The following is a 15398-nucleotide window of genomic DNA, read 5'->3' as shown; positions in this document are numbered from 1 at the left end:
TGAATCTAAAGTAATGAGATTGCCTAGGTAGTCTTTCGATAGTGAATATGAACCGCGAATCATGAGCAGATTATCGACTGCTAGAGGTCCGAAAGTGAAGCATGATGTGTGTACGCAATTCCTTCTGGCCCTTTGTGATTGGGGTAAAGAAAAAGAAAAGAAAAGCATCTGATCATGCCGGCCTAGAGGTGTATATACAACCATGATCCGTAGCGAAGCCGTAGATATACAAAGAAAAGAAAGAAGAAGAAAAGGAAGTAGCAAAGCACCCATCGACCAGAGTGCCCATTCCTCGTATTAAGCGTAGACTCCATTCATTAAGGCGCATAACCCCGTCAGTTTAAAAGGCGGCACCGCCAGCGCCCTCGCCCGCTAGATTCTTCATGCTCTTCTCGCTGAGGTCGCTCCTCATCTCCCAGGCGCGGGCATCCCGCTCCAGCCTGTTCCAAGCATAGAGACTCCTTCTAAGGCGCTCTTGCTTCAATCGCAGTTCCTCCCGTAACTTTTCCTCCTCGTCTCTCAGCTTTCGGTAGTGAGGTTCGATCTCCTTGGTGACGCCCAGCAGCATCGGCGTCATGCTCGGATCTGCTTTGCCGCCTGGGATGAGAGGGGGCATTGTCGCAAGCAGGCTTTGCGCGAGGCTATGCCTTGGTCCATTGCCATGCTGGGCTGATGGACCTGTTGGTGGGTTGAAAGGCCGTTGAGCAGTGGCGGACCCCGTGCCAGTGGCGGCTGAAGAAGAGGCCCGCGGACCGGTGGGAATATTGGAGGGACCGCTCGGGGCTGCGGACGCTGGCTGGCCGGACATATGACGAGACGGAGCCTGGTTCCAACCACCTCGCCCACCGCGAGGCGCAAAGGAGGAACCCCGAATGGAAGGAACATAGCCTCGGGGCCCCGACGGCGGGTTCGTCGGGCTCGTAGTATCTGGCCTGTGCGGCGCGGCGCTCGGCGTCTGCGGAATTTTCTGGGTCTGCGGAGCTGGCATGGTTGTGGCAGTTGAAGATGCTCGAGCAGCTGCAGGACCACTAGGCGGCGCACGTAACGCTGCAGGACCGCGCGGTGGAGATTTGGATGGGCCTGAGGCTGGCTCGTGTGCAGTAGAGCGCTGTGTGTCCTTTATAGCAGACGATGGTGTCGTAGCGGCGGCGGCGGCATGCGTGGGAGAGCCCTCTAATGTCAGGGGTGAGCGAGTCTTCGCAGACTGAGATTGTGACTGTGAATCTGCCCGCTCTGAAGCAGGTCGAGATGGAATGATGCTCGTTGATCCAAGGTCTCGCGGTGGCGATTGTCGCTTGAAGGGCTGAAACCTGTCATCTCGTCGGTTTGGCGACCTGGAGCGTGGCCGGTAAGCGGCGCCCCTTGCAGCAAGAGGCGTCGTCTTGCCGGGTGGGGGGCTTCTATCGCGGCGGCGATCTCGGGAGAACGGAGAGCGAGACCGTCTGTAGAGACTTTGAGCTGGTTTGGTTTGTAGGCAAGCTTCATTAGCCAACACATACCTCTCGTCCCGCCGTTCAGTGTCGCGTTCCCAGTCTCTGACCCGGGGTCTGTCGTTTCTCTCGCGATCCCAGTCCCGCTCACGCTCACGGTCCAAGTCCCGCGGCCTATCGCGCTCCCAGTCTCGCCGCGGCGACCTTGGCCGCTCATATCTGTTCTCTCTGGGCGGCGACTCTCGACGGAGCGGGCTGCGGCGAGGCAATGGGGATCGCCGGATGGGGGATCGACTCCTCTCGCGTCGGCGAGGGCTTTCGCGGTCTCTGGATCGCTCGCGTCGGTATCGATCGCCGATGCTGCGGGAACGCCTTCGCGGGGGATATCTTCCAGGCACGTAGCTATCAGATCCTGGGATGATGGGGCTCCGAGGGCGAGGACTTCTAGTCCGCGGCGGGCTTCTGGCTCGGTCTCTAATGGGGCTTCTCGGCCTTCTAGGCGATCGCTCTCGCGGTGTCGGCCTCCACGACTCCCCAGCACCGTACCTCACCACTTCGCCGTCATCATACCTGTAATCGTCAGCCATACTCTCGATACGGGACCGTTCAGGCAGAGTAGCAGAATAATCCGGCCTGTAGAGATGATCCCGCCGCATTTCCGCCTTGCCTGATACTACCACGCGCGATCGGCCAACAAAAGGACCAGGCAGTTGCAGTCCGGAGGCGGAAAGCGGATGGATTGAGCGTGTGCAGGTTTGTTGCTTTCTTACCTTCGACTCCGACCATCTCGCTCGCGGTCCATAATAATATGCCGGGTCGACGACAAACGAAGCAAAACTAATTCGATACAGCAACAGGATTTTGTTTGCTCAGAATAATACGGGCGAAATCCGGAGCGGACGTTTGCTTCATCGGTAAGTAACAACAGACCGGAGGATATAAAATCCGGCTAGTTGATTAAGAAGGAAGCAAGATTAAGTGGCTCTTGACAACCCACACTAGCCAGATCCGCCTAAACTGGTTTCATAGTAGTTTGGCAGCAATTGATTGCGATTGGTACCTGCCTAAATACCATGCTAGAGGTAGGTAGATAGCGGATAAGGTATCCATGGAAATACTAATACATAAGGTAGTGATGAATGCAGTATTAAATTCCAAGTAAATATAAGACGTAGGCAATACTCCTCTATTAAAACACACCTCAAATCCTGAAATTATTATATAGCTTTCCGTTCTTCTTTCAATAGAGCCATGATCAGACAATTGTTCCATAGTAGGTATTTCTTTTCTGGGGGATGTATCAGTCAATATTATTTGATGTGATCGAATAAATCTGAGCCAAAACTGCTGCTTTCGCTCTCGAGGTGTACTAGGTTGGGAATCTTGGGCGGAGGTTTAGCAGGAGTCAATTTCGACGCTGTTGGCGCATCTGTTTGCTCGAGGCTCAAGAGACTCGACCGTCTCCTTGACTGCGTGTCTCCCGATCTCAGACGCTTGAACCAGCCGCTCGCCCGCTTCGTCTTCTCAGAGTCCGCGGCGCTGGCGGCGCCTCGGCTGGCCGGACGATATACATTGGCAGCGCTACGCGCACTTCCTTGAAGGATGTTGTCTGTGGATTCTTGTCATTAGAAGCGCAGAAAAAAGACAGAGTCAATGGCGGACGCTACCCTGGTGGCCGGACGCGGCAGGACTGGGCGGCGCGTTGTCGGCGAGGCTTCGCGGGCTAGCCTTGTTCTCGTGCGCCGTCGACATTGGCTGCTTGGCCTCGATGCTCGCGTTGCTGCCGTCGGACGTCTTGGACGGCGTGTACGTCGGCTCGATCGGGGACTCCGGCGGTGGAGGGATGTCGGTGCCGTCGGTGATGCTGCCAAAATCCAGCTTGAGCGCGGGCAGCAGCTCGAAGCGCGCGCCGGCCGCGCCCTTCTTCTGCTGCGAAGACATGGTGTTGTCGCGGCTATTCAGTCGTCTGGTGGCGATGGGAAATGGAGGCCCGAGACCTGCCAGTCAATAGATGGTGCTCCGTGCAGATCATCGCTGACGAGGAACAGAAGCAACCCCGGCAGTCGAGGTCCCGGAGAGTGACCCCCTATATCCTGGAGTACATGCTCTGAAGCTAGGCTGTACCTCGTACTCGCAGCAGCGAGCAAACGGACTAGCAGGTCAAATCTCCCCCAACGGCGATGGCAACACGGCCCGTTTAAAAAGGGAATACAAACTAATTTGGCTAGTACTTNTTATTTTTTTTTTTTTTTTTTTTTTTTTTTTTTTTTTTTTTTTTTTTTTTTTTTTTTTTTGCTTTTCAGTATCTGAACTGTATTAATGACTTAGACAGATTTATCTTGATATAATAGATTTATTAATAAAGAAAAGAAAAAAAATATAAAATATTTCTCTAGTTTAATAAAGATATCTACTAAGAAAGATATTCAAGTAATATATACATATATATAATATATTACGCAGAGTTCCGAATGTAATTATGAATTTTTGTTATGGAAGACGAAAAGTCGACAATTGATAAGCGGCTGATGACCTTTACACATGACAGCGCATCCTCGGCTACTCTACTCCATAGTTGTATGCAGCTTGAAGTGTCTCCGCAATGCGACGTGAGCTCCGCAATGTCGTACGTCAAACTAGTAGTAACAGAACTTTTTCCCCCCCTCCCAGGCCAATTGCGTCCGCAGACCATGAACCTCATGCATAGCAGTCGGTCCCCGGAATGGCACAGTTTGTCCCCCGCCGTTCCTTTGCCGTTCCATCATCCATCCCGAAGTCCTATTTCTTAGGCCACCACCAGGCCGCCGTCACAAAATTGAAGACGGTCCTCTCGAGGATCTCGCTCGTCATCGAGTGCCGCGACTTCCGGCTCCCTCTGTCAACCCACAACCCCATCCTTGAAAAGGCGGTTGCCGGCCGCCCGAAACTCATCGTCTACACGAAACATGATCTCGGCGGCGACAGTCCCGGGGCTCGGCAGTTTCTGCAGAAGCTGCATGGCCGTGGCGCCTTGTTCTGGGACAAGAACCATTCGGCGTCCACGGCTTCTCTCCTTAAGCGGCTGAAAGAGACGGCCCAGGAGGTGGACTCGATCACAGGCCTGTGTGCGCTGATCGTGGGCATGCCAAACGTCGGTAAGAGTACATTGCTAAACGCCCTCAGAAGCACCGGCACGACGGGGAGGACGAACAAGGTAGCCAAGACGGGTGACCAGGCCGGCGTAACTCGCAAGATTGGAACGAGCGTTCGCGTGGTCGAGCCGGAAGAGAGAGGCGGGGTCGGCGCCGGTGTCTACGTGCTCGATTCACCGGGAGTCTTCGTCCCGTATGTTGAAGACGGGGAGACGATGATGAAGATATCCCTTGTGCAGGGTATCAAGAAGGGACTCATTGCAGACGAGATCTTGGCAGACTACCTGCTCTACAAGATGAATCTGTGGGACCCCCACATCTACCATCGGTACTGCGATCCCACAAATGACGTTGAGGAGTTCCTGGCCGCTGTGGCCAAGCGGGATGGCAAGCTGAAGGCCGGCGGCGTCCCGGACATGGGAGAGTCGGCGGCCAGGGTCTTGTCCGAATGGCGGAAAGGTAAACTGGGCAAATACGTGCTGGATGACCTCTCAGACGACGCCCTTCGACGCCATGAAATGGTGGCAGCAAACCCTCCGCTGAGCCTGAATCAAGGGAAAAAGGCCTGGAAAGAGCAGCGGAAAGAGGACAGCGCATGAGATAGCGCAGGTCTAGACACGAGAGACTTTCTACGTCAAGCCGGCTTTCAGCTCAGCGCTTGCGTCAGACGGCATAATCGCTGCGAAAGAGGCCTGAACCGCACGGATTGATATCGTGGCAAATATGCATCACATTGATCCTGGGCGGTGCTAGCTAGCAGTATCCCCATTCCCTTCCGCCATGAAGCCATCTGGAGGCTCAAGATTTTCAACGTCTGGAACCAAATCACCCAAGCCAAACCAAACCGACCCAAACGCCTCTGGAAAATCAATATAGAGCAATAACACACAGCTCGGGTATTCCAAGGAACAAGAAAATAGACACATGCAGACTCTAAAGCGACAGCACGGGAAGACCATGCCCAGCATCACGCGTACTGGCTCTGCCACTTGACCATATCTCGTGTAAGAACGTCCATCATCTCGATGCAGCTCAGGTCTTTAAAGTCCCTGGACATGGGTGTGTCTGCTGGAGACGTAGTGGTGTCGTGTGACTCAAGATCCGTAGAGTTGTTGCTGCGATCCAATGTCGCCTCAGCCGCCAGATCGACTTGCGTTCGGGAAATAAAGTCCATTATAGCGGCTACCCGCCGCTTCATATCCAGCATGCTCATCCTGCCAGCAATGCCTAATTTGGCCTTGGAGCTGCTCTTGTGATCGCCGGTGTTCTTCGCGTGGCTAGAAGAAGTAGCGTTATTGTCTCGGGATACCGATCGTGCGGGCGAATGCTCCATCTCTGTATTCCGATCCTTTGTGTATTGATTCTTCCCTTTGCCCTTCCTGTGATTGCTCCGCGAGCTCCGTTTGTGGGCATTTGCGGTAGACGAATTGGACGCAGGAGGGGTTCCAGGGGCGGAAGAAGGTAGCGGTGCAGGTTCCACGAGAGTTGTCGGTTCTGCACTCTTCGTGGCGGGAGCCTTCGAGGACGGAGGGTTGATTTCTTCAGATACATCGGAATCTGGAGCTGTCAGTGCCTGCATCGCGCCTCGCCGGTGTAGAGTCCACCTCACCTTCAGTACGTCGCCTATCGGCCCGCCCCTTCCGCTTGTTCGCATTCTCTTGTCGTAGGCGATCCTTCTCCTCCTTGTCTGATTTCTCGGAGCCTTTGTAGACGCGCGGTCGCTTCAGTCCGCCGCGATCATTGCTCTCGTCATCCGAGTTTTCGCGACTGACGGCGTCTATTGGCTTAGGCGGCGGCGAGGGGCTCTGAGAGTTTGTGCGTTGCCTCTTGAAGGCGACGTTGTTTCTGAAAAGCGACGTTAGCCAAGGTCCAGCATGTGCAGGCGTAATCAGACAGGGAATCACAAACTCTTCGCTATTGCTGCGGCCTCGTTTTGTGCGCCTGGTGATGCTCTCTGCTCCGTCCTGGGCAACTTCTTCTTTACTCGCTTCAATGGCCCGTCGTAGTTGTTCGTCGTCATAAGCAGCGTCGCGACTATTCATGGTAGATCTTCGCTTCGATATTTGCGAGGTCGACTGAGACCGAATCGATTTGGAACTGCCCAGCCTCGGCGACCGGGCGCCATCTTTTGCTATAGAAGTAGCCCGAGACGCAGTCCTCGCGGGCCGACTCAGAGGCAGATATTTGGAGTATTTTTGTCTGAAGGAAACCAAGATCCCATTAGTGCCTCTGCAAGAAAGGAGGAATAGACTTTGACGGAAAGACTTGACTCACCCATTATTCGCTGTGTGGATTTTGTGAAGGTCTTTCCGACACTGTTCGCAGAAATATTCATCGGGGGAGCTCTCCGCGCTGAAGATGCCGACGCATGCTCCGTGCTGCCACACTTTGCAAATATCGCACTGCACAAAAAATCCAGTAACGTCCTCGGTGAGCTCAATTGAAGCGAGGAACTGGGCGTCGGAGCCGTCAACGGGAGGACGGCCGGGATAATCTTCGCAGCCACATATGCACCGAACCGCCTCGTCCTCCTCCTCCTGCAGAGAATCCGGGTCGTTGGACATGTCTAGAGCTTCGCCGCGCAAGCCCTTGTATTGCTCTTCGTCGTGGCCGCGCTTCCGCCTGCGGCCAAGCAGTGTATCGTCAATGTCGTCGAGCGGATCTGACGAGACGGATGCGCTCGGCGTGGACTTGCCCGATTGGGGTCGATTGAGGGATCTGGTATGGCGCTCGAGACGGGTGAAATTGGTGGTCGAGAGAGACTGCTGAGAGTGCGAAGCCAATGTGCGAGCTCTGGAGGATCGTCGTGGCGAGGGTGGTGCCATTGAATACTGCAAGCACCAGAGGAGAGGAGGGACGAAGAGGGTATACGCGGTGCGGGCGGAAAAACGAAGGGCAAAACAAGTGCGGTCAAATGTCTAGCAATCGACTAAAGGCGAGGTAGTCGGAGAACGGGGCGTCTGGGTAGTAAGAACAAGCAGTCACGGTAGTGGAGGGGGAAAAGCAAGTCGCACATAATAATCAGCAGCAGAGCAGAGGGCAGAGAGCAGAGAGCAAAGAGGGCCATTTTTGAACAAAGCCTGGCAGCCTAGGTGAGAGCCGAGTTTGTTAATGCGGCCGGCTGGCTGGATGCGGCCTAGCGCGCAGCTACCTGTTCGGTGCTAGCAAGTTAGGTGCGCCATCTGGTACCTTAGCGCTTGGCCCAATGGCGCCGGCGACTCCACACCTCGTTCGCGTTGGATGATGTATTGCGTACGTTTTCCCGGTCAGCATCTCAGCAGCAGCTTATGAAGATGTCCCTATAAGAAGCATTCTTTTCCGCTTCCTTGTTTTTCTTGTCGTGATTCACTCTCCGGGTCGTTCGCTTCGAGGTACATGGTCCGGCAGCCGTGCGTGAGTGCATGCTGTGGAGGCGCAGTCGACCATGTCCAGCATGTTTAAGATGTCGCGACGACGCGCTCATTCGGTTCAGGTAAGGGTTTGGACGTCTATCGCAAGCTGCGCCTACTATATAGTCTATTCGGCGGCAGTCAGGCATTGCTTTGGGCCGAAATCATCAAGGCCACAGTTCCCCTGGGATACTGGGCAGCGCGTTTGCGACATCGTTGGACCAGACAGCTAACGTTTTCTTTCAGCCTCTGACGAAGGAAACCGCCGATCCCACGGCCGCCACGGCCGCCGCATCCGCCTTCATGCGCGGCCATCCGACAGCCCAGCCCTCATTGTCTTCGGCAGCCGCAGCCGCCGCCTTGCGAGCGCAGCCAAGTTCGCCAACGAATGTTGCTGAAGTCTCGTCCAAGAGAGTGCAGCGACGGGCCTCGTCGTTGTCGTCCCCTGCCGGTCGCGATCGAGGCAAGGGTAAGCCGCAGAGGAGCCCTAGCGTGGGTTCCATGAGCGAACGAACATTCCGGTCCCCGTCGCCCGGCGGCCGCACGCCTCTTGGGAAGCAGGACGTGCCCCCCGTTCCCAGCATCCCCGCCACCAGAACCGCTGCGAGCCCTCTACGAACTCAAAACTTTCAAACGGCAAGCCAGAAGTCAGCAGCCCATAAGCCTCAAGGCGCCTGGTTTGGGCCCGCTACCCAGCATGCGTATCAAGACAGGAGGATGGAAACGGCGCCGAAGGTGACGCCGGAGTTGCCCGAGTCTCGCTCTGGAAGTGTCAATTCCTCAATCAACTTCTCCTATCCTCGACCACGGATGACGTCGTACGATTCGCACACGACGTCTGAGCCCGACCTTGTCTATGACCCCAATTCAAGGAGAATGGTGCCAAGGGCATCACTTGTGCAAGCGAGCCATCAAATCGATGAGACCGCTGTCACAACGACAGAGAAGGCGAAAGGACCAAAGCCCGTCAAACAACGCCACATACCGCAAGAACCAGCCGGTGAAGCGAGAACAAAGATACCCGATGGCTTCCAGTCGGAACCTTCATCAACACAAACTGGCCAGCACCATACCCCTGACGTGCCCATAGGGAGGAAAAGTCATACTGCGTCCTCAGCCTTCGACATTCCAGCGCCGGCACCAGTGACGGAAACACCCTCTCAAGAAGAGGGCGCCCAGATCGAAGACTCCTCGAATTGGCACTATCAGAGCGCTTCCCTTAGCGAAACTCCAGTACCCTTGACGGAATCGAATCTGAAGCCGGGCTCACCGAAGTGGGACAATGCCAAGGTCGAACCGCCCTTTTCATATGCTGGATCTGGCTCATCAGAGACGTCTGTGCGGTCAGCTCATTTTGCAGCATCAGCCAATCGCTTAGTCGTCAAGCATGAACCTCCTCCACGATCTCTGTCGCCCAGGAAGTCTGCGTTGAAATCCGCCGTTTCCGGCAAAGGAAACTATAATGAGAACTCGGAGTCGTCGGTCACTGGAACCTCTCATGCTCACAAAGAAGATCTCACACCATCTCATAGAAAGGGCGCAAGGGTAAGCTGGAATGACAACGGCACAGTTGTTGTTCCCGAGCCTGGCACGTCCGAAGAAGCAGGGTCTGCAGTAGTTCACAACCTTCAACCGAGATACAACAACACACAGAGTGCCTTTGAGGAGCTGAAAGGGAACAAGGCGTCGTTACTGCAACAAGATGAGCTCATGTCTCCACGGCCAGCACTTCCATTTTTTGGAAGTATACGCGACAAGAAGGGGAAGGAGCCCGAGGAGCGGCAGCTTGTTCGTCCGCGCGAGCGATCGCTTTCCCCCCTGTCACAGCAGCCGTCCAGTTCCCATACCGTCTCTTTCATCCCCAAGAATGATACTCCAGCGCCAGTCGACTCGGTAAAACCAATGCCTCATAGTCGAGGGCAGGCGTCAAGAAACGTAGCCAACATCTCCAAGTTCCGGGAGCCGTTGCCTGCTATCATTGCATCTACCGAGAGTCTCGGGCAGGAGAGCGAAGAGCTGCCTAGTTCTGGGGATGAGCTTTTTGAAGACGTCCCGACTGGCACAGAACAGGCCAGGATCAGGAAATCATCGAAAGCTCTGTCGCCAGATTTGAAACCGCTTTCCGATTCGTCTCCCACCGAAGCCGCCAAGGTGATCTCGAAGACAGTCGATGGCTCCTTGGGCAGCTCGGCTTCAAATACGGATCCACCAGTGACAGATCAAGAAGTTGCGCCCGTGGCCGATTCAAGCCCTCTCCCAGGAAGCTTTCCTCTTGACGACGATGTTTCCGGAGTTGGTATGGACAGCGCAAGCAAGTCTCTTACGCCTGGAACAGCACAAACCTCGGGGCATGAGGTTAGCAGTCAAGATCACCCGGTAACGGACAATCAAGGGGAGGACGAGTCAGACATGGATAGCATCTACAGCGACGCATTCGAGGACCTCTCTGAAGCTGGAGATGACGGTTTCATGTCGCTTGATGCTGCACTGGTCAGTCCTCCAGTGGTAAGTGCTGGCGGCAACAACTCAGGCCTCAGTTCAGGCCATGATGCGAAGCCATTGGATGGTGCTGTGCGTGGTTCGTTTCAATCACCTGACGACTGGGAAAGAACCAAGGCCTACTGGAAGAGCCTTACCTCCGAAGAGAGGCGCCGACTCGAGCTTGAGGCCCTTATGGAGGGTGACGATGGTGCTGTACGAGAGCGTTCATCAGCCAAGGAGACCAAGTCCCTAGGAGACATCTCAGAGTACCCCTTGACTTCAGCGCAGAGAAGTCAACTCCGTCAATTCCAGCGGGAACAGTTGACGGGAGCTGACCCAGCATCGCTCGGAGGAACAAAACAATCGTCGGCAGCCCTACAAATGCCCGCCCCAAGTACGACCAGCTCAAGATCAGGTGTTCCAGCCGATGGACATCGAACTCAGGCAAAGAAGGGCACAGCGGAGATGAAGAATGGGGGGCGGCCATTGAAACAGACCGATTTTGCCGTGACGGATGTCCAGGGAGGACATGGCTCCGTACAGCAACCAACTACCGCGGCACGCAGTGGCATGGCGATGGGACGTAGGTTGCAGAAACTAGCACAGCCGAAACGGTCTGTGAGCATTGACCAAAGGTACTTCGATGACGAGACTCGAGGCCCAGTCGCGCGGCCCAAATCCCTGGCCGATCTTCGCCAGAGGCGCCAGGAGGAACATCCAACGCATAGCCCGATCACTGAACCCGCGATGACCACAATTGCCAGGTCCACGCTGAGGCGTCGAGGATCCGACTCCAGTGAGAGCAGCTTCGTGCGCAGCAGGTCCGTTGGCAGTCCTCGTCGTGGGTTCAGGGCATCTATGAGAAGCAACTCTTTCGAGTCCAAGGCATCGCCGCCTGGCTCGACAGGGATGAAGAGGTTGACACTACGTTCGTTGTCTCCTACCACGTCACATACGAAGCGTTCCTCAGTTACATCAGCTGCTCCCTCGCGGCCGCTGTTTGAGAGCCAAAACCATCGGTCAGTCCGTCACAGCTCAGTTGAGCCGTATAGTAGCCGATTCTCGTCGTCGAGGCGTCGGACATACGGCGATCATCTCTCAGACTCTAGCGATGATGACTTTATGAACACGACTCCGCCGACGGACGGCTCTCTCATCGGCGATGAACATGAGCCGGCCCATTCGAGGTTAATGCATTCTCTCCTTCATAAATACGCACGGAACAGCCCCCCTGACCTCAGCTCTAGTGCCAACGCTGGCTTTACGTCCAGGCACGACGCAGAAAGACTGAGAGGCGACGGATTCCAGGACGAGGGCAACGCACATTTGCCTCCCGATCAGCTGTCTGGCCAAGGAAGCAAAACACGTGCAGCGAGCGCTTCGTCTCGCCGACATGGGCTCATCTCCACGCTCCGGCGCAGGAAGACGAATGACGCCGGCGACGGTCATACTGTCATACTGCAGCATCACGAAGAAGACACGCGAGCAGCAGGCTGGCCTCTGCAGCACACAAACGGCGAGGCTCGTGAAGCTTCGATGACGTCACCCGCAGGCGACGGTGGGAGGCGATCCGCAGCAAACGGCGCGGACGACCTGACGTCAGAACCCCGCCAACCGCATGAGCTCCCGCATTACGGAGGCAGCTCAGACGCGAACCACGCTAATCCTTTGTCGCAAGAACCTAAGCGAAAGAAATTCAACAGCCTGAGGAAAATGTTTAAAATTAATAACTAGGGATAGGTAATTAGAGATATCCAGTCATGAATAAAGCTTAATATCCGGGATTTCTTCTGCTTGCAGGGTGGCAATTGATGCGTAATAGTGGGATTCGTGAGGAACAGCCTAGCACAAAATGGTTCGAGCGGTTTACCCCATGGACTAACAGTACCTTACTACAACCTACCAACTAGGTATCTTAGGCAGTAGGCTAGTGCCCAGTTATTGGAGTTGGTACCTTACTGCTTGCTGCCTTAACTTGCTTGCTTTAATCTCCTCCGCTGCTAAAGCTCTTGCATGCGTTGCCCCCCAAGCTGAAGCTTCAAGCTCGAGAGACGCACGCAGTGAGTTGTTGCTGCAACCTTCCTATCTTTCGCATCTACACTCCCATTTGCCAACAATTACCGCAGCTGCGCATTTAATTTGCAACGAGATTCGACAGCATCCACCACATCAACGCGCCACATACTTATATATCTCTCATAGCTGCCCGCCGAAGCTTCGCTTTCAAGCAACTCAACTCAACGCAGCTACCCCGCCTCCCACGCTCGAGCACTTCTGCGCCATGGCAGCTTCTCAGGACGAGCAGAAAGTCCCCCAGGATGGCACAGGTTTGAGATGGCAGACAATTCATCATCCATAGTATCATCTCCCACTAACTGAAGCTGTAGGCGTCATCCAGCTAGATCCCTGGCTGGCCCCGTTCAGCGACGCCTTGAAGCGACGGTACTCGAAAGCGCAGGATTGGATCAAACGTATAAATGACGCTGAAGGTGGCCTTGAGAAGTTTTCCAAGGTACGGGGAGTCGATCTAGCTCTCCGCATGCTTCTTGCTCTCCTTGTACTCTCTCAATTGTACCTATATGCTAACCAATACGTTGACAGGGCACTGACATTTTTGGCTTCAACGTGGACGAGAATAATAACGTCACCTATCGCGAGTGGGCACCCAATGCCGAGCAGGCGTACCTCGTTGGAGATTTCAGTGAGTCTTATACCCCGCGCTTGCCTTTTGAGTGCAGCAGCTTGATTGACACGAAGCATAGACGGTTGGAACTATGAGTCTCATCCAATGAAGAAGAACGCATACGGGGTGTTTGAGATTGTGGTCCCCGCCAAGGGTAAAGAGAAGGCGATACCCCATAATTCCAAAGTCAAGGTATTGTAATGATAAACATCCTGTCTCCAAGAAAGAAACGTGTATGCTGACTTTCGCAGATATCTCTCGTTCTTCCTGGGGGCAGCAGAGTCGATCGCCTTCCAGCCTGGATCAAATACGTAACGCAAGACCTTTCCGTCTCCCCGGCATATGATGCTCGATTCTGGAGCCCAGAGCCGTCAGAGAAATACGCTTTCAAGCATCCACGACCACAGAAGCCGCTGAGCATTCGCATCTACGAAGCTCACGTCGGAATCTCGTCGCCAGAGCAGCGCGTCACCACATACGACGAGTTTACAGATAATGTGCTCCCCAGAATCAAGGACCTTGGCTACAATGCTATTCAGCTAATGGCCATCATGGAACATGCCTACTATGCCAGTTTTGGATATCAAGTGAATAGTTTCTTCGCCGCCAGCAGCCGCTATGGAACCCCCGAGGGATTGAAGAGGCTCGTCGATACCGCCCACGAGATGGGAATCGTCGTGCTTCTAGACGTGGTCCACAGCCATGCGTCAAAGAACGTACTCGACGGCCTCAACCAGTTCGACGGGACAGACCACCAATACTTCCACAGCGGAGGAAAGGGCAATCACGACCTTTGGGACAGCAGACTCTTCAACTACGGCCATCACGAGGTCATGCGGTTCCTCCTGAGCAATCTCCGGTTCTGGATGGATGAGTACCACTTTGATGGCTTCCGCTTTGATGGCGTCACCAGCATGCTCTACAAGCACCATGGAATTGGAACGTACGTCAATTGACCTTTGGTCCCCTCGGAAAGTTCCACCTCTGGCTAACTGATCGTACTAGCGGCTTTTCTGGAGGATATCACGAATATTTTGGATTCGACGTCGATGAAGAAGCCGTCGTCTATCTGATGGTTGCCAACGAGATGTTGCACTCGCTTTATCCCGAGTGTGTCACTGTCGCGGAAGACGTGTCGGGTATGCCAGCGCTGTGCCTACCGCTATCTCTTGGTGGCGTCGGATTCGACTACCGGCTTGCCATGGCCATTCCCGACATGTGGATCAAGATTCTCAAGGAGAAGAAGGATGAGGATTGGGATCTTGCCAATATCTGCTTCACACTGACTAACAGACGCCATGGTGAGAAGACTATTGCATACTGCGAGAGTCACGATCAAGCGTACGTACTTTCCCCGACGATCACGTTATGGTTGACTGTGGCTGACTGGTTGCCGTTCTCAGACTTGTCGGAGACAAGACACTGATGATGCACCTATGTGATGCCGAACTGTACACCAACATGTCGACGCTGTCACCACTAACACCAGTGATTGACCGTGGAATGGCGCTGCACAAGATGATCCGACTGCTCACCCACGGACTGGGCGGAGAGGGATATCTCAACTTTGAGGGCAACGAATTCGGCCATCCCGAGTGGCTGGACTTCCCTCGAGCCGGAAACAACAACTCCTTCTGGTATGCCCGTCGCCAGTTTAACCTCACAGAAGACCCTCTGCTCCGATACAAGTTCTTGAACCACTTTGACAAGTTGATGAACCACTGCGAAGCCAAATATGGCTGGCTGCACGCACCCCAGGCTTACATCTCCTTGAAGCACGAAGGCGACAAGGTGATTGTCTTTGAGAGAGCGGGGCTTGTGTTCATCTTCAACTTCCACACACACCGAAGCTTCAGCGACTACCGCATCGGAATCGAAGAGCCGGGAACTTACAAGATTGTCCTCAACAGTGACTCGGACAAGGTTGGAGGCCACAACAGGGTCGACGAGGAGACTCGGTTCTTCACGACGCCCATGGAGTGGAATGGAAGGAAGAACTGGACGCATATCTATATTCCTTGCCGAACCGCTCTGGTATGTTTCCCCCACGATTTCCCTCCTCAAGCTGCGAACTTGACTGCAAAAGACAGGGGCTAATCAAATGTGAATAGGTCTTGGCGCGGGAGAGCCCGGCAACCGAGTGATGTCCAAGCAGTGATGCACACAAGCCCATGTGTTGTGGCAGGTAGGTAGCTGTCATTTTGAGTATATTACATCGAGCGATGCCAATAAAAGTTGAGGACATTTGAATGTATGGCGAAATTCCTGTATTATCTACTCAGGC

The 15398-nt window shown here is 54.4% G+C and overlaps 6 protein-coding genes across 6 annotated transcripts; 3 read left to right on the top strand and 3 right to left on the bottom strand.

Moving 5' to 3' along the window:
* Positions 1-340: 340 nt before the first annotated feature.
* Positions 341-2017, bottom strand: CCMA1212_010668 (uncharacterized protein; the record flags this gene model as incomplete). The annotated part of the gene is made up of 2 exons (XM_073707704.1): positions 341-1442; positions 1500-2017. The coding sequence occupies 2 exons, from the start codon at positions 2015-2017 to the stop codon at positions 341-343; spliced, it is 1620 nt and encodes a 539-aa protein (XP_073553801.1).
* Positions 2018-2740: 723 nt separating this feature from the next.
* Positions 2741-3973, bottom strand: CCMA1212_010667 (uncharacterized protein; the record flags this gene model as incomplete). The annotated part of the gene is made up of 3 exons (XM_073707703.1): positions 2741-3039; positions 3098-3427; positions 3970-3973. The coding sequence occupies 3 exons, from the start codon at positions 3971-3973 to the stop codon at positions 2741-2743; spliced, it is 633 nt and encodes a 210-aa protein (XP_073553798.1).
* A 179-nt stretch (positions 3974-4152) lies between these two features.
* CCMA1212_010666 (Mitochondrial GTPase 1) lies at positions 4153-5160 on the top strand (the record flags this gene model as incomplete). The annotated part of the gene is made up of 1 exon (XM_073707702.1): positions 4153-5160. The coding sequence occupies one exon, from the start codon at positions 4153-4155 to the stop codon at positions 5158-5160; it is 1008 nt and encodes a 335-aa protein (XP_073553799.1).
* Positions 5161-5528: 368 nt separating this feature from the next.
* On the bottom strand, positions 5529-7386 carry CCMA1212_010665 (Histone deacetylase complex subunit CTI6; the record flags this gene model as incomplete). The annotated part of the gene is made up of 4 exons (XM_073707701.1): positions 5529-6118; positions 6171-6406; positions 6470-6760; positions 6836-7386. The coding sequence occupies 4 exons, from the start codon at positions 7384-7386 to the stop codon at positions 5529-5531; spliced, it is 1668 nt and encodes a 555-aa protein (XP_073553796.1).
* Positions 7387-8253: 867 nt separating this feature from the next.
* CCMA1212_010664 (uncharacterized protein) lies at positions 8254-12165 on the top strand (the record flags this gene model as incomplete). Its single annotated transcript, XM_073707700.1, has 1 exon — positions 8254-12165. One exon carries the CDS (start codon positions 8254-8256, stop codon positions 12163-12165), a length of 3912 nt encoding a protein of 1303 aa, XP_073553797.1.
* Positions 12166-12633: 468 nt separating this feature from the next.
* Positions 12634-15258, top strand: CCMA1212_010663 (1,4-alpha-glucan-branching enzyme; the record flags this gene model as incomplete). Its single annotated transcript, XM_073707699.1, has 8 exons — positions 12634-12758; positions 12819-12943; positions 13033-13132; positions 13194-13306; positions 13366-14057; positions 14120-14455; positions 14518-15148; positions 15226-15258. The coding sequence occupies exons 1-8, from the start codon at positions 12713-12715 to the stop codon at positions 15256-15258; spliced, it is 2076 nt and encodes a 691-aa protein (XP_073553794.1). The 5' UTR covers positions 12634-12712.
* Between the last annotated feature and the right edge of the window lie 140 nt (positions 15259-15398).

Source organism: Trichoderma ghanense, assembly GCF_004382785.1.
Source record: "Trichoderma ghanense strain CCMA-1212 chromosome Unknown scaffold_29, whole genome shotgun sequence".
Lineage (NCBI taxonomy): Eukaryota > Fungi > Ascomycota > Sordariomycetes > Hypocreales > Hypocreaceae > Trichoderma > Trichoderma ghanense.
Note: the sequence above shows the minus strand (reverse complement) of the source record. Positions and strands in the feature narration are given on the sequence as shown.